The sequence below is a fragment of the Maylandia zebra genome, linkage group LG23 (assembly GCF_041146795.1).
Source record: "Maylandia zebra isolate NMK-2024a linkage group LG23, Mzebra_GT3a, whole genome shotgun sequence".
NCBI classification, from domain to species: domain Eukaryota; kingdom Metazoa; phylum Chordata; class Actinopteri; order Cichliformes; family Cichlidae; genus Maylandia; species Maylandia zebra.
The window spans coordinates 34,670,560-34,697,800 of NC_135188.1; the positions used below are offsets into that span (position 1 = coordinate 34,670,560).

Sequence of the window (27,241 nt, forward strand, 5' to 3'; positions counted from 1 at the left end):
AAATTTCAGTCAAGTTTGAAGGTGTCGATTTTGGAACAGGGGCATCTTTCTTGGTCAGCACCGTCTTAGTCCATGGTGAGGTAAAATAAGCTTCACTGTGGACAGTGATGCTGACGTTTCAGTAGTTTCTAGTTCATGACAGGCTTGAACATTTATAGTTCCTGAACATCCTAACCATTTTCCTCTCATCTAACTAACTTGTACTTTGAATTGTTTTAACTTTAAATCTACAGTTGTACAATCCTTCTTTTTCCACTTTGTTCTTTGGATTTTCCACATTGTTCTGAGTATTGGTCAATCCAATGAGTCCAGTCAAATGAACCCTTTTAATGCACAGAGAAACTACCAGCTGTAATCAAAAATAAGTAGTAATGAAACATTAACAAGCCTTAGCCTTGTCAAGTTATAAAAGACACCATAGAACTGCTGTTACAAAATATATTTGAATCTATCTATCTACCTACTTACCTACCTACCTACCTACCTACCTACCTACCTACCTACCTACCTACCTACCTACCTACCTACCTACCTTCCTTTGATCCATTGTGGATTAGAGAAAATCCAAAAATAAATTAACATTTGTGCATCCTGTTCTTGTTTTTGTTTTTGTTGTTGTTGTTGTTGTTGATTTAAGTTATTACACATGTATGGTACCCTGGAAAAAGAACAGTTCAAAGAAATCATTAAAAGAACAGAATTGGACAGATGAGAGATGGCAGCATAGTAAACAACCTCCAGACGAAAGTCAACAAAAACCATTCCGAAGCCAATAAAAACAGAGGTAAAAACCACAGTGCCTTAACTTTTAGAAAGGGGTGAAGATGACAACCACCTCTGAGAGTAAGAAATCTGTTCTACCTGTCGATAAACTCAACGAAATACAACCCCCTGAAGAACCTAATGATAGCCGCCACACAGCAAACTTGGTTTTAGGCAGCACCAGCAGAGGGGAGGATCTGGTGGATTTATCCATGATTCTCACAGAAATACGCAACTTCAGGCAAGATGTCAAAGCATAAGTCGACGATATTAAAGGAGAAACAGCGAAAACCAACACAAGGCAGGATGAGGCGGAAGCCAGAATCCTGGAAAATGAGGAGAGGCTGCAAAAAACGGAGGCTTTATCGGAGCTGCTAAAAAGGCAGCAGACCCAGCTGAGACTAACCGATCAAGAGGGACGCTTAAGAAGCGAGACTGATGGACTGAGCAGTAAAGGAAAGGAAACCCAAAAAACAAACTTGGTTTAATTATGCAAATAATCTAAATCTTGGGCCCATAAAAGAGGTCAAAGTAACAGAACTCCACTCAAAAGCTGGCAACAAAAAAAACTACTAACTCAAACAAACTGCCCTACCCTTACATAGTGGCTGATCAGCCCACAAAGACACAAAAGCGGTATCATACAAAAAAAAACCTAACTGAAACTAACATAACAGATTCCATTTGCCCCCCCCATGATCAATTTGCAGGTCTCCATATGGACTTTCTCCGCCCCTTTTCCACTTCTTTATTCCTCAACCAAAGAACTGGGAGCAGCTGCTGCTGAGATTAAATCATACACATAACAGTGAAAACTAAAATATGAGCACTTATTTTAGAAGACCGTTTTATGTGATTGTATATGTAAATGAATTCTAAGCCTAAACCAATTCTTTATTACCCCATATTTAAAGAAAGAAAAATGTAATTGTAGTGTTATGTATAAGTCTATTGTAGCACTGTGATGTTTGATAACTATTACCCAATATATGCAACTGTAACTGCAGCCATCACAGAGAATATAGACCATTTGACAGGTTGTAAACAGTGATGACGTAGGCAGTAAAGGGGTCTACTGCACCGACATTTAACGCGGAAAAAAATGCAACTGTACATCACTGATGAGCGCTAATTGGATATATTTAGAACAAGTGTGAAAATCTGTACAGGGCTTAATATAAATCAGCACCCAGTGTGAGGTTTATGCTGCAGCTGCTTCATATTGGCACAGTGTTGGTAACAAAATCTTTTTTGTATGTTTTTGGTTAATTAACAAGTGGATTAACCATGAGCTTTTTAATTAATATGATATTTTTAATGCTAAAATCTAATTATTGTTGTTGACCATGAATTTCATACAACAAACAAAAATAATAGTAAAGCGCAATTTTATAAAAACATTTTTATTAAAAGTTTTTACACACTAAATGTATAAAATTTGTACAATTATTTTATGCGTTATTTTTCAGACTCATCTATTCTTAATGCAGCTGTTCTGAAATATGTACAAAAGTGGTCATGATTAAACGCTTAATCCCAAGAAGAATTTTCTGCTTTAGTCCCAGTTGGTTTCCAAAGGAAATGTTGATCACTTCCTGTCCAGGACTCTGCTGTCTTGTATCAGATAAATCAATGGTTTGTTTCAGGAAAATATTTTTCCTGTTAAACATCTAGTCCAATTTTGTTAATAATACTGAATTTAAGAAGGTTTGGTCTTTGCTACAGAAGTGAAGTTCCACTCATTTCTAAAGTAAATGTTGCATTTCAATTGCCAGTCTTGGTAGCTGGGAATCGGTCTGCCAGGACCTCCGCTCCTGGCCGCTGCCCGACTCACATGCCACCTGACCCCTATGGTGCCTCCTGCGGGTGGCGGGCTAGCAGAAAGATGGGCTCATGTCCCTTTTTCGGGCTGTGCCTGGCCGGGCCTTAGTCCATGGCAGGCCCTGGCAGGGTGAACTGTTCCCTCGATGGTCTTTTCATAGGGGTCTTCTGAATCCCTCTTTGTCTGGTCCCACACCCAGGACCAATTTGCCATGGGAGACCCTACCAGGGGGCAAAAACCCCCAGACAATATAGCTCCTGGGATCCCTGGGACACACAAACCCCTCCACCACGATAAGGTAGCGATTTGCGGAAAAAAGTGTGGAGTGCCCACTCCGGGTCAGGGACGAGACCCTGCCCCAAGTAGAGGAGTTTAAGTATCTCGGGGTCTTGTTCACGAGTGATGAGAGAAGGGAGCAGGAGATCGACAGATGGATTGGTGCAGCGGCTGCAGCGATGTGGACGCTGTACCGGTCTGTTGTGGTGAAGAGGGAGCTGAGTGTAAAAGCGAAGCTCTCAATTTACCGGTGGATCTACGTCCCTACCCTCACCTATGGTCACGAGCTGTGGGTAGTGACCGAAAGAACGAGATCGCGAATACAAGCGGCAGAAATGGGCTTCCTCCGAAGGGTGGCTGGCCTCTCCCTTAGAGATAGGGTGAGAAGTTTGGCCATTCGGGAGGGGCTCAGAGTAGAGCAGCTGCTGCTCCACATCAAAAGGAGCCTGTTGAGGTGGTTCGGGCATCTGACAAGGATGCCCCCTGGGCGCCTCCTGGGCGAGGTTTTCTGGGCATGTCCCACCGGGAGGAGGCCCCGGGGCAGGTGGCTGGGTGGAGGGAGGTCTGGGATTCTCTGCTTGGGCTGCTGCCCCCGCGAGGATAAGCGGAAGAAAATGGATGGATGTTGCATTTCATATTCTATTCCATGTAGGGTTTAAGTAAGATCCTTCTGTGTAGCTTGTAAATGTGCACAATGCATTGAATGAGTCTACAGTTCAAAGTCTGTATCTCTACAGATGCATTTTCCATTGATCAGTCAGTACCAGTCCATATTTTAGAGCACACTGACTCCTACTGACTTAAAAAAAAAAAAAAAAGTTAAAGTCTTTATGTCCCCCAATTTTCAGCAGGTGTCTTCCCCACCCTGAGCCTAGTTTAGTCAAGTGGTCTCTTCCTATTAAAAGGGAGTTCATCCTCCCCAATGTTGCCATGTGCTCACTTCTAGTGGATCATCGTATCATTGCTGTCGTATTGTAGGATCTCTACCTTACGGTGTGACAAGCTTATGTTGTTTTGACCTCCGGTCTGCACAGTTGCTTTTAAAATGCTCATACGGCTCATGAAATATGAGCCGTATCCAACATATGCTTTATACTCACTGATTCAGATTCATCACAGTTGGTGCAATAGGAACCACAGTTTTAGGAATTTTCTGCGTGTCTCTCCTGCTCTTACTTTTTGTCATTTGAATAGTGTGCATATTTGTGAGGTGCTCTTTCAGCAGTAGCCATCTGTCCAGACTTTATAGCATATTATAGCATATCTGTGTGCCTACTACATAAATTCCTCTATGTGCCAAGGATCTGAAGGGCTGCTATCTCACTCTGTGCTCTTTCTACAACGGATCACATAACCAGTCAGGTCAGAGGGCTGCTGCCTGTCAGTGATGAGCTTATCTATCTGTCGCAGCATACCATGTGTTTGAGTCAAGGAATGCGAATGAACAAGCAGTTAGTGCGGCTTGTATCTCAGTAATTTCCTCAAGAAAAATGCAAGCCCTGAAATTTCCATCTTTGACTCTGAAACGTAATCTGAAAGAAACACATTCATGCATGCTTTGGTAGTACAGACTCATGAAACAATGAAGGAAATGCAAGGCATTGGACCAGCACTTACCAGAACACCATTCCTCCAAAATTATTGCTTTGTTTGGTGTTTTGTAAATTGCGATGTTTAACATGTCAGCCCAAAAACCTCCACAGGCCCAGATCCTTCTGTCGCCCCTCACACTGTATGTATTTACCCCTATACTCAGGACTATATTATCACAATTGATCTTTCAGAACAATTATACTTTGACTAACGATGCTTGTCCACATTTAAGAGGTATTGTGGAGGACTGCAATCCCGAGGTCCTTAATCAGCAGGCGCAGTACAAGGACATTATGTCGGAGCTCTACGGATGAGGCAGCTATTTTCTGTCTGGGGGAGGGTTTGTCGAGGGTGAGGGTCACTGCTATGAACCTCATGTATTCGCTCTTTTTTTAACCTGTTCTGGACTAATTTCCACCTACTGTATAGTTATTCTGTTCTTATCATTTAAGGTGAATGTGCACTTTGTCTTTGTTCTATAAATCAACTGAATATAGAATGTGTCATGTCTGGCATTTCTTAAATCTTCACAAGAGAGACTACTACTTCCCACATGTGCACCATATTCAAGAAATAATTACTTTATCACTGACACTAACTGTCTGCAGCAGGTCCACTCCTGTGCCTACCATAGCATAGTTATTTCAGATCATGCCCCACTTACTCTGTCTCTGCCTCTTCCACATCTTCCTATAAAAACTGCACAATAGGATTTCAATTCAACCCTTCCGTCAGATGACAGTTTTGTAAAGTTTCGCCAAGATGAGATATGCTTTTATTTTGCCACTAGCTCCTCCCTTAATACTTGCAGCCTTGTTGTATCACATGTCTTTAAGGCCTATATCAGAGGCCAGATTATTGCTTATTCAGCAAAAATTGAAAAACAGTCCATTTATGAGCGAAATAAGTCAATGCAACAAATTAAGGCGGCTGATGACCAGTATGCTCTCAAACAGAGTCACGAAATGTTTAAAAAGCATGTTGAACTCAAAACAAGACTTGACCCACTCACAACTTAATCAACTGAACGTTTGCTCTTGCTTGACAAATCAAAATTCTACATGCATGGTGACAGACCCCACCAATTACTGGCAAGCCTTCTCAACAGTTCTAGGGCAAGGCAAAGTATTCTTGAAGCTCGACCACAAGATGGCAACATGGTTACAGATCATGAAACATTACTGAAGTATTCAGGGATTTTTACTCAGAACTTTAACACCTCAGAGTCACAAACTGGCTGCAATGCAATTAATGACTTTCTACCTAAACTTAACATTCCTGAAATTCCACCAGAACTTAAAACAAGGCTGGATGACTCTACCTCTCAGTCAGAAGTTTCCTTAGCTACAGCCTCAATGCAATCTGGCAAGTGTCCAGGTCCGGATGGTTTCCCATCAGAATTTTTAATCAGAGCACTACATTACTGTCTGCGCAGCTTAGTATAACCCTCACCGACTGCATTAAACAAGGATCTCTTCCTCAGTCATTTTATGAAGCCTGTACCACACTTATTGCAAAGAAAGGAAAAGATCCGATGGAATGTGACTCTTTTAGACAAATTTCTCTTGAACACAGATGCTACAATATTAGCCAAGATTCTTGCCCGTAGACTACAATTGGTTCTCCCAACAATTATTTCAAAAGCCCAAACAGGCTTCATTAAAGGTCACCGTTTTAATGTAAGAAGGCTATTTAGCATAGTTTATTTCAGCTCTACAGATGCTGATGAATATGTTGTCTCTCTGGACACTGAAGAAGCCTTTGATCGAGTTGACTTCGACAATCTCTTTGCAGTCGTTCACAGATTTGGTTTTGGAGCAAAATTATGGATGGAATAAACTGCTCTACTCTCAGCTATCTGCTACAAAACAGACTAACGTCCAATTGTCAAAACCATTCAAACTTCACAGGGGCACACGCCAGGGATGTCCTCCCAGCCCCCTGGATTTTAATCTGGCCGTAGAACCCCTTGTCATTGCGTTTCACAGTTGCAAAGAAGTGCACGGCATTTGGAGAAATACCATCGAACACAAGGTCTCGCTTTATGCAGATGATCTCCTGCTTTTTATTTCTAAGCCTTCAACTTCATTACCATCTACATTAAATCTGCTTGGTCAATTTGGTCAGCTTTTGGGTATAAACTGAACCTTCTGAACACTTACTGAAAATATGGGGCCAGTATAAGAAATACTTTCATCTCTGTGACTTCTCCCCTCTCAGCCCCACTGCATCTAACCATTTCTTTAAACCTTCTACACAGGACAGTGGGTTTGTGGAGTGGCACAGAAGTGGAATAACTTGCTTTAAAGACCTGTTCATAGCCAACAAACTAGCATCATTTGAACAACTTGCTAATAAATACAATCTACCACCAACACACTTTTTCAGTTACTTGCAAGTCAGGCACTTTATTCATTCCCAGATTTCAGGCTCAAGCCCTCTACCAGAGCTACACTATTAGAAACTATCCTACAACTCAATCCGACCAATAGAGGGCCGATCTCCCTGCTTTACGATAAAATATTAAACTTGACACAAACCCCTTCATCCAAACTCAGAACATTATGGGCAGAAGACTTAGACATGACAAAACATGGGCCTCCATAAGCTAACATGCATCGGTGTAACTTTGTGCTGAAAATGGGGGGCGGGGGGGGGGGGGGGGGATCAAGATCTCTGTCTAAATAAATAAATTGGGTAAATTCCCAGATGATTAAACATGCAACTATTTTGCTGGTAATAACTGAAATGAGTAAAGAAAATCAACAGCCTATTTATGCAAGGTAATTCATAGTTTTATTGGGGGGGGGGTCATAGCCCCCCAAACCCCCCTGGAAATTATGTCCCTGCTAAGATGTCAACACAACATCATTATGTGCCTGCCACTGTTTAATCCAGTTTAAAGTGGTGCATAGAGCCCACTTCTCAAAATCCAGATTATCTCAGATCTATTCTGAAATCACTCCATATTGTGATAGATGCAAAACTGCTGAAGCCTCACTGATCCATATATACTGGTCTTGTCCCAACTTGACCAGTTCTGGACAAAGGTTTTCCATACCTTGTCCAGGATTCTCAGTGTGATGCTGCCACCTGGACCCCTGCTTTCTCTCTTTGGCATCAGTGGGAATGAGGCACCTCTACTGGCATTCTGTTCCCTCTTGGCCAGGAGGGCAATTCCACTGAGGAGGCTGGACGCTGCCCCTCCCACTCACAAACACCTGATGTAGCGGCTAAAACTGGCAAAAATAACACATTCACTTAAACTTCAGCAACACTGTAAAAAGTATTTTATCAAATTAAGAAAAAAAAGGGAAAAAAAGAAAAATAGCGTACATATACTTATTAATTCGTTTATGAAAGTAATACATTTTGATAACTAACAAAATGCATATTTTAAAAAAATCACAAAGGGAAATTTTTGTATATCAGTGCATTGCTATATATAATATATAAATCCCCGCCATGAAAAAAAGGTGAATTAAAAAACATTGTTTTTTTTTTATGATCCATTTCTATTTGTGGGAGTGCCGATGTCTGTGACGTTGCAGCCTCCCCCTCCCCTCCTCAGCCGCGCCGAGCTGCACTTCACCAGTTTCTGAGCTTCATCCGCGCCGAATGGAGAGCGTCCTATCGAGCATTTAAAGCTGGTAAGTTCTTATTAAAATAGTGTTGCGATAAAGTCGTAGAGTCAAGCTGTACTAACACATGTAATTTTAAATCAATTCCGTGCGCACCAGTGCAATTGAGAAGCGTTACGTTTAGATGAATTGAAGATATGATATTTCATGAAATGCTGTCATGTTTTTGATCGTGAGATTTAGTTCATATTCACCATTTCAGTGAAGAGCAAATATAGTTGTGGAGACAGCATATGATCTTAAACTGAACTATGTGGGAACCCAGTAAATCTTTGTACCTTGTTAAAAGTTGTAAATTTACTGTGATTACACAAGTTTCCATGGTGCTTTTAATGTGGTAGACTTTGTGTGAAGTGCTACAGTCCGTAAAGTATTATCTACATACATTATATTCTGCTTAATGATTGAATAATTTTGACAGCTATAAGAACATTACATTTTAGTTCATGGGCCGCATATAACCCAGTTTATTCTGAAGTGTTGCCAAACCAGTAAAGCTATATTTAATCTGCCTTTCTTTTCAAAAAGTACAGTTTATACTACATGTTTCATTGCATGTCCTTCAAAGTAGATGTGCCAATGAACAAAACCTGGAGTTTTTGGGTCAGTTCTGGTCCTGACCTACATGTCTCACACCCCTATTTTACATATAAATATGAGCAGCTACATTGCAAAAATATTGTATTGGACTCAATTAAATCCCTCCTTATAGTGTGGAAGCTATGCTACCCAAATGTTGATAAAAATTTTAAATACACACAAAGTCCAGTTCTTTAGACTTGACCTCTCAGCACGACTGCTTTGTGGTTTTAAAGCCAAGTTTTGTAGTTTGGTCACAATAGGTTACAGTTTAAAGTTGGAGCAGCTTTAGAGATAACAAGAGATAATAATCCAATTATAAATGTTATATAGCACAGGTCACATGTACTTCTAAGGAATGTCTGCTTGTCATATTATCTTGATTTATGTATCATAATGAATCAGCTAATACAAATAGGCAGTAAGGAGACTACATTCATTTAGAGTGTCTGGCCAACTGTGACCTTTTTGGTCATGTTAAACAATGTTAAAATGTCAGATGCTTTATGAGCTAAGCAAAAACCTCACAAAAATCACACAGTGATGTAGTGTGTCAGTAAATCCAGATGGCAATGCTTGGGAAGGGGACTTTATATTTATGACATTTCAACCACCTAATTATACAAGAGAAACAAGAATTTTGTGAATGCAGTCAATTATCTCTGACGTGATAGATAGGGAGAAAATCAGTGGAATGAAAGAAGTTAAGCCCCTGCCATATGTGTCTGGTCAATAGAGCTGAGCTGCTGATCTTCAAAGTCAACCCTGGTGGTCTAAATGTTGATCAAGTATTCTTTTGAAACACATGACCAATTTGGAGCAATAAGCCAGCTATTTTTGTCAGGTCAGACTGCAGAGTGAGTTAGTGGATTTTACTAAATTAGATCTATTAGCTCAACAACTGAGTTTGCCTGGGTGTAAACTAAAGGAAATGAAGACATTCTGAGTCAAGTGCAACACTAGAACATTATGATTTTGGAAATATAATAGCTAAAACAAGAGAAAAAGTTATCTGAAGTTTAAAATGTAATGGGAAAAGTGTTAAATTAGCTAAAATGATAATGATAATATTCAGGCAAACCTACTGAGACTGTTCAGTTTCAATAGTTAGCTAAAATTTCATAGCAGTTAAGATATTTGGCTAAAAGCTATTTACCGTAAAGAAGGTTGTAGTTATTTGCTAAAAATTGCAATAAAAACTTAATATACATTTCATTATGATAGTTTGGCACTGGATAATGGTTGCCATAATGGCTAATAATTAGCCATCAGCACAGATAATGGTTAAAATAAACAATTTATATTTATATATGGGTTACACTATTATATACTATTAGTTCATGTCTAAACGTAGTAGTTGAAATAGTAGTGGAAAATACTAATAAAAAAATCTGTGTATAATGAATATCTAGTATCAAGCTAACATTACTGGATTAACATTTAACATTTAAGCTAGCTACATAGCGTTAGGGGGCAGGTGGCTAAATAAAATTGTTCAAAATAATGGCCAAATGATATATGTAAAAAGCTAATACAGTGACCACACAGATAAATTATGATGATGTTGAAATGGTTGTACTACAAAAGTACATAATTTAACTAACCCTGCATTCAAGTTCAATTGTATTGTAAATATCACAGCAAAATTAAACATTGTTCAATTTAAAAAAAAAAATCAGGTTAAATTACACTGAAATGATCTCATCATCAGTGAGGTGATATTTGAGTTTATTTGACATAGCTGTGGCTGTGGAGGTATAGTTAACTGAAATGGTTTGGAACCACTAATTAGTCTTTCATTATATTTGCCTCCACATCTTCTCTTCTAAGATGTAACAAGTTGCACATGTTTCTGCACATTACTTTCTTTTATGCCAAAAATGAAGTGCAAATAATTCTAATTATGAACTTCATGATGTCCATAAGACAGTTTAGGTCTGTCGCTTTTTTCATTAGTGCATGTCAAGTAATATATATTCATAAGATTCATCTTAAACTCCGAGCCATTTCTTTCAATTTAGCCCATATATCTGCATCACATTAGTTTTTTTGTAATGTGTGGATGCATCCAGATGTGTAACTAAGCAGGTAACAATCTACAGTTTACACTATCTCTGAACTTCATCCCCTGTTGTCTTGACGGACTCTCCTTCAGATTCTTTTAGCCTTCTACAGCCTTTTAACCGGGACCCGAAGGAGTTGGTTGGTGCTGATTGAAACCTCTCCATCCCCCCAGTTATAACAGGGAGCCTTTGTATATAATCCCTGCACTCCTGCCTTCTCCTCTCAGACCTAAAAACAGATTTTACTGCAGGCAAAGCAGGGATCCTTCAGACAGCTCAAAGTTTGGGACCTAATCTCAAGTTTTTCTTTCAGCATACAGCGTATGATTAAGAGCTATACAGTAGCACTGTGCTTCGAGGAGCTTGATGAATGCAATAGGAGGAGACCTCTCTGACGACTAGGAGACCGCTGTGAAGGCTTTAGATTAATCCTGTTATTAAGCCTGATTTACAGACCTTTTTGTGTTTTCGTGTGTTTATTAGTTTCTCACATGCTGAAAAGACATGCAAATCTAGAGAGGAGGTTTTAATTATTTTAATCCTGAATATTAACTACCACTTAGACACTGTGGCATTCATTTTCACATTTGAGAACCTGGACTCATTGAAAATTAACATTTTAGCCTGAAAATGTATGTGGTCAATCAGTTACTAAGCTTCCTTTTAATGAAATTATTTTAGTTTCAGGTCTTATGACTTATAATCATGTCTTTGTGTTGGAAGTAAAACAAGTGTGTTCTTGTAGCACTTTACATTATGGGTGTTTGGACCAAAGTAAAGATGTGGATCCATTTTACTGGGGCATGCATAATGCAAAGAAAACAAGCATTTACAGCCCCACAGTCTGGCACAGTGCCTGGGGATAAAACATAAAAGTCAGGGATAAAACCAGGTCATCTGGTGTGTAATTCACTGATTGACGTCTCAGTGAATCTAAAAAGAGGGAGTGTTCTGACTGGACTCTAACTGAAAGCTCAGGATTGAGATATAATATCAATACAATCTCAAAATCCTCTATGAGGCTTTAATTATAGCAAAATAAATAGCTTTACTACAATGACTCTGACTTATTGTTGGCAATGTGGACCAAACTATCACTGCGGTTGAGCGGGGGCTGAATGGCTAGTAGCAACAAGCCAGATACTCCATGCTCCTGAAGCTGCATGTTGTAGCTCTCTTCACGACACAGACACTGGTCGGTTCTTTGAAACAGGCGTTTATTACTTGGGCTTTCTCTCCTCCTCAGCTTCACCATCACCAGTACACCAGTACGCCAATACGCCATGAGAACTGGTCACGAGTGAACAGTACAAACCATTTAGCAACTTCACAGTACACATATTAAGTCCAAACACAAATAAAAACATTTCTCAAATGACAACTACCTCACTGACTGTTTGTCCTGAAAAGAGGTCCTTAAGTCCTTGTGCTGCTTTTCTTTTAATAAACCTTTAGCTTAACACGCTTCATGAGAGACATCTGCTCCCTCGCAGTACACGAAAGGTCTCGCTTACTCTCGTTAAGGGTATTCTCATGAGACACCAGCTCTTACACTTTACACATGTACATTTCAAATAAAGATATTTTTAACACTAACTATATATATTCATGAAATTTTGTAATCCATTATAAATCAATCATCCACATCATGAACTCTACACAGAACATTATTTAACAGCATTTACACATGTGACTGAATACAGTCTCCAAGTCCACAAAGCACATGTAGACTGACTGGGAAATTCCAACACAACCCAAAGAGTCCAGAGGTCCATGACCAGGAAGAAAACTGCTTTGTTCCGCCTGAATCCAAGGTTCAGGACATAGTCTCCTCTCTTGTACGTTGACGTACATCTTCCTTTGGAGTCTGAGTAGTGTGATCCTCCTGCAATTTGAGTACACCCTCTGGTCAACCTTTTTAAAGATGGGAACATCCACCCCAGTCTGCCAGTTCAGAGGCACTGCCCCAGATCTGTTTGTGATGTAGCAGGGGGATGTCAACCAAGAAAGCCCCATAACGTCCAGAGGTTTAAGGAACCCTCCCCACTGATCCTGCCACCAAGTAGTTGTTTACCTGCTTCAATGACCTCACTTCTAATAATGGGCAAGTTGTCCCCATCGTCCCCAGACTCTGCTTTCTCTAAGCATTGTCACTGGGATTGAGGGGATCCTTGAAGAATTCCGACTGTACCCTCAGCTGAAGTCAGCAGCACCCCTATAGATAGATAGAGCACCACTTTTCTCTTGTGTCATCTGGTGGTTTGCCAGAATCGTTTCAACGCTGACCAAAAGTCTTGTTCCACGAGCTCACCAAACTTCTCCCACACCAGACTTTTTGTTTCAGCTACTACATAAGCTGCAATCTGCCAGCTGGTACCTGTCAGCTTCCTCTGGAGTCCCACAGGTTACCCAAACCATACTCTTTTTTTTCAGTGATTACAGGAAGGTTGTGTGTACCTCTGAAGTATAATTTGGTTCATAAGCTGAAGTAATAGTCAGGGACAACTCTCTTCCACGGGGAGAACCCCAACATATAGAAAGTACTCCAATGGGGGATACAAGTATACCTACCTACCCTTGCCCGCAATCTCTCACCAAGGGCAACCCCAGACTGGAGGGAGCCCAGCCCCTTTACAAGAGACTGATTCCAATAACCTCAACCACTAGCTCAGTCTCCTTCTCCACGAGACAGGTGACATTTTGTGTCAATAGAGCTAATTTCAACAGTCAGGGATCGGCTCATCAGGTCCTCTCCCATTCCAGCTGATATGCACTACACTTGACCTCTATGGTGGCTCCTGCAGGTGGTGATGCTGGTCAGTGGATGCTGGGGCGCATAGTCCACAGAGGATACCAACTTTCTGCAGGGTCAATTGCTACAGACCTATAAACTTCATATTACCTTCAGATTAGTTCAAGAATAGTTTCTAGAGAGTTTTATTGATTGGCATTAAAATAATGAGAGCATTAATATAGGTTTACATGACCAGTGTTCAGTTTCTTGAGTAAAATATGGAAATATCAGCACTTTCATTATCTGTTAAATCCAGAAAGGGATGCTGAGGCTTAAAGCTGGCTCGTAGAGTTCCTTTGACATTTGATTAATGAAGCAGGCTCACAGCATGAGAAGGAACACAGGTGGTCACATTTATAGACTTATTGGTTCTATTATTAGCCACTTGAAGCCTTTTGTTGATGTTTCGTTGAGTTCAACTGTGGTTTAATCATGCTTTCTTGTACACCAAAAATAACAATACATTAAAAAGACTCTGTAGTATCTTTAAAAAAAGCTCAGGGAGGCTGAGTGTTTACATTCTTTATCCGTTTAAGATTCTCTAATATTGTCATTTTAATCCACTCATGTTCAACAGGCCTAAGTGCATGAAGACACTCTGGTGCAATAATGGAGGCCTGGCCAACAGTGGCCTGGGTCCTGCTGCTGACCACCATCACTGACTGGGTGAAAACTGCGCAGTCACGGGACTTCACCATGAAGGATATCATCCTGCTGCACCCCTCAAGTAGGAGTATAGGAGTACTATTTTACATCTCAATTTGTTTAAAGGTTTGATACTGAATATGACTGAATAACATTAGCGGCATTGTTTTTAAATGCACTTGAATGGAACATTTTAATAATATCTATCGGAAACAAGCTGCAAGAAAAGCAGAAAGCAAGCACGGTGTAGAAAACAAAACTGTTGTTTTATTTAAATAAATAAATGTTACAAAGGTACAAAAGTCATGTTAACTGAATGAATAACGAGTGAGTACAGATGCATTTAAACGCTACACATGCACAAATAAAACTTAATGGAAAGTTTCGTTTTGTATTTAAATCAGTTGTAGCTGCCAAAACAACAGTTTATTACAATATGTTAAAATATAAATATATAAAAGTATAGTTGGCATCCTTCTCTGATTGTAAGCTGGTTCTGCAGCTTTCATTCTCTCAACCATTGACGTATGACAGACAAACAAAAGCAACAGATTAGGGCTGTTATAACATAGATTACACTGATTGAAATGTGTGTTCTTAAAACACTAACACATATTAAGTAAACTTATTCCAGTTATAAGTTACAGTTCTGCTATTTAACTTGCACCTTTAAAAGATCAAATGTATTTCATCTTTATTTGGAATTAATTCTTGGAAATAACACTGATGAATCCCTTTTCAAAATTCCTGAAAAAAATCTTGGAAACTTATTACACAAGGATGTGGTTCATGATCATCAAAGCGATTGGTTTGTGTCTTTGTTGAGAATAACAGGATTGTTCTTTGACTGAAAAGTGGCTGGTCCTTGTTTGATCCCTGAGTCAGAGACGTGGAGTAGACTGATGAGTATCCATAAATCTTTGGAGAGCATCTATGACACAGGCTACAGATTTATTGCTTCTTTTTTAGTAATCAGTATAATTGTTAAATAAGCAGAAAATCAGAAGGTGATTGACCAAATGACATATTTTTAATTAACCCAAAGTTTCACAACCAGAAGCGTGTTTGTATAGTTTTTGTGTACCTGCCAGAGCCTTCATGTAAAAACGAGCTGCAGGACTCACATGAATAGAGACAAAAAACTGAGAGGTTCACCTGAGCTGAATTTCCATTACCAATGATTTTTCCCTAGCTTAAAACACCTTTCACTCGTTAGGTTACCTGTATATTCGGATTCTGCACTTTACAACTCTTATTATTATTTCAAAATGCGGATCCATATAAATGTATACACTTGGGTAATTTCATCTCAAATCAGGAAGTTTTTACATTTTCCGCTTATCCATCTCTGATTTGCATAAAAGTAGGGACTGTATAAGGATGTGAAAGGAACAAAACAACTGTGATATACTATACATGTTTATTCACACACTGAATGAATTAAAGAACTAATAGTTAAAAGTCAAAATACAAATATTTAAATGAATATATGAAATGTGCTAAAACATAAATATCCAGTAAAACCGCTAAAGTGTCTTACTTTAATGAGAAACATGTTAGACAGTAACATGATTTGTTTTAATTTAGTAGTTTTAGTGGATTTTTCTCAATAGACAGAAATTTCTGCCTAGAATAAACAAAAAACTGGACAACAGCTTGTTTTATTTTAAATGATTAAGTGTCCAATGTATTTACCAAGAAAGTGCACCTATGCTAATGCCACTGCCCTTTCTAAAGTAACAGTCAGATGACAGTCACAGTTATTAACACAGTTAGTAATATATGCATAATTTACATGTTCCCCACTGTGGTATACAAAGCATTGTAGACCAGTGGGTTTTGTGTTACTAATGACCAAAAAAAGCAGTTTTGTCACTTGGTATTCACACATTTCAATTGCCCATCGAGAACTTATGGAAGTTATTTGTCTACATCAATCATGACTTACTTACTCAATAACTTTTCTTTTTTGGGGCAAATCAGAGGTTACTGATAAAACAACAGGGTGTTTTTAAGTGTGCAAAGAAAAAAAAGCAGCTAATTTTAGCCTGCTTCTAGGTGGTTTCTAGGTAAAGTGATAGTGTCGTAATATGCCACAGAAAACTGATGTTTTGGGGATAAAAATTAAATGTTAGTATTGTGAAACAAAAATAACATGATGTCATCTATGCCATTGTAGGTGCACAAATTGCTCGGCCTCGTGGAATTGTGAACAACACAAACACAGTCTTAAGACTCATAGCGACACACTTTTTTCAAAACCTTTTCTGCAACAAATAATGTTAATATAAAATGAAATTGGTCTGGGATGAACTTGCAGTTAATTTGAACCAAAAAAAGACTGGTATATACATTTATTTACGTAACCTTTAAAGTGCACTATACTACAGGCCACAGTCATACAGCACTTTATTTTAATAAGAAAAGCATCAAACCTGAACAGTGTGAACATTGTGACATGTGAATTAAACAAATACATCAAAATAGAAATGGTACAAGAAATATGAAAACAGTTTTACTATGTACAAACAGCAGCAGTTTTGATTTGATTCTCATCTGTGAGAATACTTACAGTGGGGCAAAAAAGTATTTAGTCAGCCACCGATTGTGCAAGTTCCCCCACTTAAAATGATGACAGAGGTCAGTAATTTGCACCAGAGGTACACTTCAACTGTGAGAGACAGAATGTGAAAAAAAAAAAAATCCATGAATCCACATGGTAGGATTTGTAAAGAATTTATTCGTAAATCAGGGTGGAAAATAAGTATTTGGTCAATAACAAAAATACAACTCAATACTTTGTAACATAACCTTTGTTGGCAATAACAGAGGTCAAACGTTTACTATAGGTCTTTACCAGGTTTGCACACACAGTAGCTGGTATTTTGGCCCATTCCTCCATGCAGATCTTCTCGAGAGCAGTGATGTTTTGGGGCTGTCGCCGAGCAACACGGACTTTCAACTCCCGCCACAGATTTTCTATGGGGTTGAGGTCTGGAGACTGGCTAGGCCACTCCAGGACTTTCAAATGCTTCTTACGGAGCCACTCCTTTGTTGCCCGGGCGGTGTGTTTTGGATCATTGTCATGTTGGAAGACCCAGCCTCGTTTCATCTTCAAAGTTCTCACTGATGGAAGGAGGTTTTGGCTCAAAATCTCACGATACATGGCCCCATTCATTCTGTCCTTAACACGGATCAGTCGTCCTGTCCCCTTGGCAGAAAAACAGCCCCATAGCATGATGTTTCCACCCCCATGCTTCACAGTAGGTATGGTGTTCTTGGGATGCAACTCAGTATTCTTCTTCCTCCAAACACGACGAGTTGAGTTTATACCAAAAAGTTCTACTTTGGTTTCATCTGACCACATGACATTCTCCCAATCCTCTGCTGTATCATCCATGTGCTCTCTGGCAAACTTCAGACGGGCCTGGACATGCACTGGCTTCAGCAGCGGAACACGTCTGGCACTGCGGGATTTGATTCCCTGCCGTTGTAGTGTGTTACTGATGGTGACCTTTGTTACTTTGGTCCCAGCTCTCTGCAGGTCATTCACCAGGTCCCCCCGTGTGGTTCTGGGATCTTTGCTCACCGTTCTCATGATCATTTTGACCCCACGGGATGAGATCTTGCGTGGAGCCCCAGATCGAGGGAGATTATCAGTGGTCTTGTATGTCTTCCATTTTCTGATGATTGCTCCCACAGTTGATTTTTTCACACCAAGCTGCTTGCCTATTGTAGATTCACTCTTCCCAGTCTGGTGCAGGTCTACAAGACTTTTCCTGGTGTCCTTCGAAAGCTCTTCGGTCTTGGCCATGGCGGCATTTGGAGTCTGACTGTTTGAGGCTGTGGACAGGTGTCTTTTATACAGATGATGAGTTCAAACAGGTGCCATTCATACAGGTAACGAGTGGGGGACAGAAAAGCTTCTTACAGAAGACGTTACAGGTCTGTGAGAGCCAGAGATTTTCCTTGTTTGAGGTGACCAAATACTTATTTTCCACCCTGATTTACGAATAAATTCTTTACAAATTCTACCATGTGAATTCATGGATTTTTTTTTTCACATTCTGTCTCTCACAGTTGAAGTGTACCTCTGGTGCAAATTACTGACCTCTGTCATCATTTTAAGTGGGGGAACTTGCACAATCGGTGGCTGACTAAATACTTTTTTGCCCCACTGTATGAGAGTCATAGTTTATATACTTTAAGAGCTTTGTCTATCTTACATCCAAACCTGAGCCCAGTATCCAATCCCCAAAAACCTAACACACGTCTTTGCAAGGAAGTCGGGGCACCTCGGAAAAACAAGCCTCAGGATAAGATGGAAACTCGTTTCAGGAAGATTCGTACCAAAGTGCACCTGGTTTTGGGGCCCCTCCAGCTTTGATTAACAAGCCCTTCACATCTTCTGGTCCTATCTGTGCTTTGAGGGCAACTTCATAACCATGTCAGAAGCCAGGGAAAAGGCAGGGGTGGTCGAATTTTAGGACATTCGTCTCTCTTATGATTCTGAAATCACCCAGAAACACAGAGAATGTGTACAGTGATTGAATGAGCTAATTAAAAAAAACACCCCAGAAGGTTGATGAATGAAGGTCCCTTTCTGCAGGAATGATATTACACACAGGACGAATGAAAACACGCCTTCTTCACTTATTGAACTTAAAACTGAATACAGTTGTGTCTCCACAGCTACTCCTTACCCTGGCGGATTCAAGTGCTTCACATGCCAAGATGCTGTAGACAACTACGACTGCAACCGCTGGGCCCCGGACGTATACTGTCCAAAGGGTACGTCAGCTTTTGATTCATCTGTGGCTGCCTGCTCAAGGAGATGTCAGTTCCAGTGACTTCTCTTGAGAAACGTGTTTCTTTGGGAATGCGCTACAAACGAACATCAACAAAATGATTAAAATAAATAAAATAGATTGATATAAACAATATTTATAATAATTTGCTAGGACTTGGTAGGAAGGAAGAACTTTTAAGCGGAAGTGGCTTACAGGTGGTTTTGGAGGTGAGTGGAGGGAGATGCTAGCCCCCCCTTCTCCAAAATCTCATTTGCATGCCCTTTTTGCCAACACTTCAGCAAGGTGTGACGACTGATGGCTAATCTTGCTCATCAGTGTAGAACGTAGTGATGAACAGGTGTTCCCACAGTTATCTTTCATCAGAGGAACTTTGCTTCCTTCTTCTTGGAATTTTACTTCGCACGTTCGGTCGACTTCACGGGGATCTACATCTGCTTGGCAACTGGAACACATTCTTAATGTGCAGTTAGAGTTGATGGAAACACGTTTTCCCAAACTCAGTAGGGCCAGAGCCCACTGTGGAATCTGAAAATCATCTACCTGCCATCCAACTCTCTAAACAAACTGTGATCACCAAAAGCTGAAAGTGTCATGCACTGAAGAGTACCGTTTGGTAGTTCTTATCTTTCTAAATTTAAATATTTGTTGGCAGTTTTAAACTTTGTACTCCTCATATTGGGGCTGCCTGTGAATCTGTCAAGTTATTAAGACATAATTGGTCACATGAAGGGAATTTTACTGTCCTTCAGATACTAAATACTGCTCCACCCTCCACATGATGGATAGAAGTGGGGAAAGTGTGTCTGTGACCAAGCGCTGTGCCACCTTGGAGGAGTGTCTGTTCACTGGCTGTGCTGACGTTGCCGATACTGGCTACCAGGTACGTGGAGAGCTCTGCCTTCAGATGTCTCCTCAACCTTAACGTGATAGGCTTTCCTCTCATCCCTCAGGTGTGCTCTTCCTGCTGTGAGGGGAACATCTGCAACGTGTTGGTGCCCAGAAATGACAGCAGTGCCATTTTCTCCTCCATTTCTCCTTTGGTTAGTTTGAGCGGGAGTCTTCATTCTAGAGCACTGTGCTTCATCATCATCGCCATCATTGTTGTCATCTTCACAGCTGGACGTGTTTGAGACACGTAGAAAGAGAACAGCTGGTATGTGTAGTGGCAGAACTGGGACCTGTGTTGGCTGCGTGTTTCAGTAACTGAAGGTTTAAAGACATTTTTATATGCAAGACAACTGATTCAACTTTGGTTTCCTTTCTTCTTTTCCACTTTTTTAATAGTCGATCTGCATTTCTGTGTTTTCTGTTATATTTATAATGTTACTTTGTATATAGCTCATAATAAACATCTCTGAGTCAAAAGCTCAGGCTTCACAATGATCTAAACACTGTCTCAGATATGTCTTCTACTCCTGGCTCTGCGTGCCGATGCTGACTATCCCTAATATGGTAGATCATTATAGACTTAAACAATAATAAGAGAAGACATCTGGATTTTTAAAACCTAAAGAAGTCCAGTTGCCTCCCTTTTTCAAGCTCTCAGGACTCCCTAATATGGTCATCAGAGCACTGGTTGACAGCACTGAAGCTCCGCCCACTTGCTGTTCAAACCTGTTTGCAAGACACAGCCAGTCACAAAAAAGCTGAAGTACATAAATATAATTTAATAAGCAGTGTGTCCATGTTCATCCAGGTCAGTGTGCATTCTGGGAGCTGTTCCCATAATAAATTGAAATCTTCTGAAACTATTTATAATATTTCTCCATCGTTTCTTTACACTGTGTGCAACAGATCAGAGAAAACCAACACTGTACTTGCTGCTGTAAAAAGAATATGAGCCGCTAACATGTTAAGGTGTTTGAAACGGAGAGATTTTCCTGGTAGTTAGCACCAACAGCTGTAGAACATCTGTCGCAGTATTTCATAAATACTCAAACTGTAAAATATGAACATTGTCTACAGATGAAGCACATGGTGATATTGTTTCTTCTCTGAGTGTCTCCCTGCATGCAGAGCAGGGTAACGCTTCTGTCAGTCAGACACAGCACTGACGTTCGCATTAGAGTGTCAGTTAGATCCTTAGCAACACAGAGGTCTGCACAGATGCTTTGTGTTACAACATTACACAACTTCCCATTGATACAAACCAGCTCCATAACAGGAAACGTTAGCGGCTTCTCCAAACCATAAACAGAACCCTTCTGTTTGAATTTGATTCTATTCTATTTAAAAAAAAAAAAAAAGTTTATTCCTCATCATTGAGTGCGTCTGAAAATCCTTGAAGTCTAGCAACAGCAGCACTTTGAACAGGTGCATTGGTGAAAATAGTCCCCACAAACAAAGGAGTCCCCCTGAGGATATGGCGGATGACTGTGCAGGAGCTCGACACCTCGATGTGAAAGCCCCGATGTCCCAGCTCACTGTCTGTTCGCAGTGTGGTTTCGCCCAATGGAGACGCAAAGAACTGTTGAGGAAAGGGGGGAAAATTCCATTATTAAAACAATATTGTTCTGTTTGTTGTCCTCAGTTTTCACAGCTGAACTACCAGAATTTGAGTTGACAGGAAGTTTAACGGGAAAAATCTCTAGAAATGTTACAAGGGAAAATACATTTTTCCAGATTTTCCAAACAATGTAACCAAAAGGTTTATAAGCATGTGTGGTTTCACATCATAATGTGTTTGGGCTTTTCCCACCCAACAGACAACTACTTCAATATAACATTTTTTCTATCAAAGAAAATTAAACTAACGTAAGCTTCATTCATAGAATAAGTATATGCTTTGTGAGTTTAGATTGCAGATTGAGACAGTAAAGAACAGGCACAGTGAACACAGAATTACTCACTGCTGCTCCCGTTGTTGGGTCAATGAAGTCCGCCCAGTATCCTGCAGTCCACAGAGCGAAACACATCTCCTTTGCCCCGCTCACAAACTGCAGTTAGGACAAAGTCACAGTCACCAACTGCTACAACCTCTGAAGTCTGTAATGGGAAACACACGAGGACTTACTTTACTTAGCAGCTGGTCTCTATCCAGCTCTGTCTCCTTGTCCTCTGACCGACCGCTCGTCTGCGTGACCGTCACCACTGTGATGGAAACTGTGGGCGCCGAAGGAAACAACTGCTCCAGATCTGAGACACAGAGGCGCACGTATGTTAATAAAGCAAATTATAACTCTTTTCATCTCTGATGTTGAACTTCTACAACTGTGCCATCAGCAGCGTTCTGACGTATGGATTTCTAGTGTGGTTCCCCAGCTGCACCAAGGCCGATCAGCAAGCACTCCAGCGGGTGGTGAAAGAAGCTGGCAGAATTATTGGAACAAGTCTGCCAGAGATCAGTAATATCTTCCCCACTCGCTGTCTGAGGAGGGTGCACAGTATCCTGCGGGACCAACATCACCCTGCGCGCCACCTTTTCCATCTGCTGCCCTCAGGGAGAAGGTACAGGTCTATACAGGCCAGAACATCCAGACTGGCCAACAGCCTGTATCCACAGGCTGTGAGGCTCCTGAACTCTCTGCCCCCCTCTCACGGACAATAACCATATCCAACTTCTTAATAGCAATGAACTGGTCTGCATTGGTGCATCATATCTTTATTCTCTTCCCCCCCCTCTTTCTTAAATAGATAACTATCATATCTGATATCATATCTCACAGTACAATAATATTGAATGGGTTGCATTGTTGTATTTTGTCATGTTTCTCAGGTCTTTGTCTGAATTTCTACGAACATTATTGCTAAGGATTGTCTTATTGCATTGGAGTCACACTGGGTTAAATATGTACACTTGGGTTTTAAGGGGTATTTATTATTTTCTTCTTTTTTTTGGGTTGTATGGAAGCCCCAAACGCAATTTCATTGTTCTTGGCAATGACAATAAATAAATAAATACTAATACTAAATACTATGACATGCCTCAAACTAGAGCTGGGCGATAGAACGATAATGATATGTATTGCGAAATACATATATATATATATATATACATATACTTTTTCTCGATAGAAAAATGTAACTATTGTGATAGACCTCATCGCTCTTGTCCTCTTAAAAAAAAAAGAAAAAAAAGAACAGCCAATCCGAATTAAGTAGCGCAGAGCCGAACCAATCACAGCCGCAGCGTCACGTCACGTGACTTGTTACGTACAGCACAAGTGCCAAGCCGCACATGTGTATTTGTTTGGGAAGCAGCCAGCCACCGTGCCGCCCGGGTAATGGAGGAAATGAGTGTGCTGACTAGAGAAAAATCGAAGAGAAAAAAAATTTACCGAAGAGAAAACAGATGATGGTTCCAATGCCGGAGAGATTGTCGAACGGAAGAGCCATAGAAGTTCTGTAGTGTGAAGGTATTTCGGCTATTTCAAGTCTGACAAAAAACAGAGTAGCGTGCACTGTAAATTGTGCCGAAAGCAAGTCTGGAAATCCAATAAAGTGGTGCATGCTCAATCTCTGACTGGAAGCGCTAATTCGTCATTCGGCTTTTGTCAGACTAAAGTAACTGTTAAAAGTGTTTGAAAAGCTCAGCTATACAACAAGGAGAGATTGAGAATTTCCTTTTAGTTCTCAGTTTATTTGATATTGACAAAAGTTAGTCAATTTTGTCTGTTCTTCTGTAAAACAAACTAAGATTTATTTTTAGAATTAATATTTTGTTTCTAAGTGGAATTGACGTCGTCTGTTTCGTTTGTTCTATTTTGAAACTTAAACGCTTTAGCGGCTGCCTTTTGTGTAGTTTGCAATATTTGCCTTTATTTATCTGAAAAAGTCTCATGTTCCTTAAGTACATCTACCCTGTTGAACTTATTATGGGAAATAAATATTTAAATCAAAACAAGCTGCTGATTATTTCACATTTTACTTGTGAGCAACTGCACATTTAAATCTTACAAATATAGTTATTTGGCTGATATCGTGATAGATATCGTTATCGCCTGAAATGAAAAAAACATATCGTGATATGAAAAAATCTCATATCGCCCAGCTCTACCTCAAACCATTCTGTTTGTTGTAGTTGTGAACTGAGTTTTGTAACCTTGGAAACGAAAAAAATCTGAAAAATGTAAGTTAGTAGTTTTTTCCCTTGTATGTGTATAATCTTTTTTTTTTTTTTTTTTTTTTTTTTTTTTTAAATACACAGACGCAAATTCTCATCTATAGATGCACAAACATCAATCTTTTAGATATTTTGGTTTGCAAGGTTACAAAACTCAGTTCACAACTACACAGTCTGATTTACAAGTACAAAATATTTATGACCACAATATTCAGTATTTTTTCTTCTATATCATCAGAAATATTGTTATCGTAAATTCTTAAATATCCAGATATCATTTTGGCTTGTGTTGCCCACACTCACAGTCAGCGAAGGTAATGCTGGGTGAATCTCTCTTACCTTTCCTCAGCAGCTCTGGGCAGGAGTTTATGGCACAGTCTGTTTCTGTCTGATTAAAGTACTGCTCAGCTTTGCTTACTCTCGTGGAAATAGGCCCCAGCTTTCCCTGAAAAACAAACAAACAATCACACACCCTCTCAGACAAAAGTGGTAAAAATGTAGCTCTGGCTTATTTTTTCAATTTTTATTTATTTATTGTTAATTGTCATACTTGGAATCTTACAATGAAGTGTTACTGACATCTGTGTTTCTCCTGAAACCAATGAGCCACAGCAGCTCACTTACATTTAAAATAAATCAAAGACATTGACTTTAATTTGTTCTCTCTGCTGCTCTGAACTGTAGTCCTAAAAGCTCTGACTGTGTTACAGCTCATAATGTAACTATTCAAAAATCTTACATGGAACTCGTTGACAAACTGGGCCAGTATGAACTGGTGTCTCTCTGTGCTGCTTGGAACCGTCAGCACATCAGGCACTGTCTTGTGAACCGGAGCCTTCTTTTGGTCCTCCATGCCCTCCAGGTGGCAGTCAAACCCAGCGTTACCAGGCAACTGGAAGCGCTGGTCCTGAGGTCCAAATGGTCCCATGTTCTCATCAGGCCACACAGTCCTTGGGCCTGGAGTGATGTGACAAAGATGATTTGTCAGCGTTTGCTGCCACAGGTGCTAAACAGTTTACTACTGAAAACTGCATTGCAACACTGCCTGACGTCCTTTCCTGTTCGACTCACCTGAGTCTGTATGTGATACCGCTATGTAAGGCTCATCTGAGCTCGCAGCAGAGAAGGTTCTGGTTGTTCCAGCCCTGAGAGAAGCTAAAGCTCGACAGCCAGCAGCACGAGACAGGACCGCCCTGCTTTGACCACACAGCACCTGCAGACAGACGACGACATGTGTTAACAGACAGATACATGAAACAGGAACAGCCCTGCCCACGGTGGACTGTCTGCAGCTTCATACTTTTACTGTATGTTTTGTTTAGGACAAACTGGATGCTGCCATTTAGTTCTGGTTCTCTGGAAATAAAGAGACAGATGCATCTAATACGTTGGAGTATTGAGGAATTTAATGCTTTCCTGTGATCAGACTAAAACTTTTCAAAATTTTTTGGAATTGATCTCATAAAGAGGAGAGGATGACACAGTTCAACACATGGACTTCCTATATAACATAGCTTCTAAGACCTTATCACTGCAGCTGACCTCTCCAATCTTCTAACAGAGGTCTCGTAACTGTCTCTCGCTCAGATTTTAAAACCAAAGATTAAAACCAGTGCTTTTGAGGTAGTGGCGGGCAGCCAAACTGTGAAACAGCCTCCCTCCACCAAACAGGTCAGCTGATTGTGTCATTTCTTTAGACGACTATTACAAACTCATTTTTATGAGTTAGCGTTCCCTTAATCTTTTCTCTTTTATGTTGAGACATTGTTTATTTGAAATCTGACAATTTTAATGTTATTTCAAGCTAACTAAGACGTTTGTCTGCATAAAAAGAGCTTTGATTTTTATGTTGTTTTTATTCTGACTGGAAACAGATAAAAACATATTGTTCTCTTTAGCATTTAAACAATCTGAACATGTGGTTTGATGAAGTTTTGACCTTTTAATATGAAAATACTGCCAATAAAAAAAATTAAAAAAAACAAACAAAACCCCAAAATACTCATTAGCGAGGAGTGGTTTCAGACAGTGTGCTTTAATGCTACACTTGAGTGGTGAATAAAAATGTTACTGTCCTGAATGGGCCAACAGCTAGTACTGCCTGTAACTGAAACCCTATATTTAATATCAATATAGGGTTTCAATGATTTCAAAATCATTGTGCAGCGTTTTAAAATGATTTAAAGTTATTTCTTGGACAATCAGACATTCTTTTTAAAATCTACTCTGGCCTAAGTGAATAGCAGTACCCATAACATTAGCATGAGCCATAACATTAGCATGAGGAAAATGGTCACTTACATTAGACATTGTGCTTAGTTTCCCTCGCCTTTTATCCTTGAACCTGTTTGATGAAAGAGTAACAAGAAGAAGATAGAAACTGTTATTCCCAACAGAAAACGGAAAAGAAAACTTTAAAACTCCCAAATGTTAGCTTTGCTAACCAGCCGAGCTAAAATAGCTTGTATGATGCAATGACTGCATGTGTCCCTCCATGAAGAAACACATGTGACCAATACACTTATTTCACACATTAATCTACACAGACTATAATCCTCTAAAATACCTTAGGTTCAACTATCAGCTAGCTAACAACACAGCTAGCTTTGGCACCAGCTATCACAAGGAGAGTCGTTCGGTCAGCTGATATCTACTCTTATCACTTTCTCTTTTTTTAAATAAGAGTTCATCTAAAGCACTTCCTGTTTTCACGTGACCTTAAAAAGACCACTGCACAGTGCAAAGCACGAGCGCCTTCGTGTTCATAATAAAGAAAACAAATGTTATTGTGTTGTTGGGAGTACAGCAGGAAAAGTACACACTGTTCCGTACCTGGCGACTTGCACGTACTGTATGCTTTTACAAAACAAGGACGGAAAGTCAGGAGGGACAAATGAATTCCGCACGACTTCCGTAACGCCCTCCTCTTCTTCTACACGTATGTATGCTCTGTGTGCATTGAGCGCCATCTAGTGGGCGGTTTGCAGTTGTCTCCGTTAGTGAGTGAAAATTTTCTACGATTACTTCTTGTCAATACAAGAACATTTGCTTTATGCTTGTTGTGTAATTCTACAGAGTTTCTATTCTTCTTTCTTTGTCAGAAGCTCGGCCTTGCTGGGTGCATTTTCTTAGCTTGTTACGCTGATGTTTAGGTCTATAACTGGGCAAACACTAAAGAAGACAGAGGAGTAAA

At 40.0% G+C, this 27,241-nt stretch overlaps 2 protein-coding genes across 3 annotated transcripts; one reads left to right on the forward strand and one right to left on the reverse strand.

Annotated features, from left to right (window-relative positions):
• The first annotated feature begins 8,032 nt into the window (after nt 1-8,032).
• On the forward strand, nt 8,033-20,375 carry lypd6 (LY6/PLAUR domain containing 6). Its single transcript, XM_004552551.4, has 5 exons — nt 8,033-8,103; nt 14,108-14,257; nt 18,868-18,966; nt 19,736-19,866; nt 19,937-20,375. Exons 2-5 carry the CDS (start codon nt 14,140-14,142, stop codon nt 20,114-20,116), a joined length of 528 nt encoding a protein of 175 aa, XP_004552608.3. The 5' UTR covers nt 8,033-8,103; nt 14,108-14,139; the 3' UTR covers nt 20,117-20,375.
• Nucleotides 20,376-20,633: 258 nt separating this feature from the next.
• Nucleotides 20,634-26,973, reverse strand: mmadhca (metabolism of cobalamin associated Da). 2 transcript variants are annotated; one of them, XM_004552550.3, is made up of 8 exons: nt 26,881-26,973; nt 26,350-26,392; nt 25,120-25,261; nt 24,788-25,005; nt 24,388-24,493; nt 22,000-22,121; nt 21,836-21,922; nt 20,634-21,453 (listed from the first exon to the last, which is right to left on the reverse strand). In XM_004552550.3, exons 2-8 carry the CDS (start codon nt 26,356-26,358, stop codon nt 21,235-21,237), a joined length of 903 nt encoding a protein of 300 aa, XP_004552607.1. In that variant the 5' UTR covers nt 26,359-26,392; nt 26,881-26,973; the 3' UTR covers nt 20,634-21,234. The 2 variants fall into 2 exon arrangements, with proteins under 2 accessions (XP_004552607.1, XP_004552606.1); XM_004552549.6 differs by lacking the exon at nt 26,881-26,973 and adding an exon at nt 26,615-26,842.
• Between the last annotated feature and the right edge of the window lie 268 nt (nt 26,974-27,241).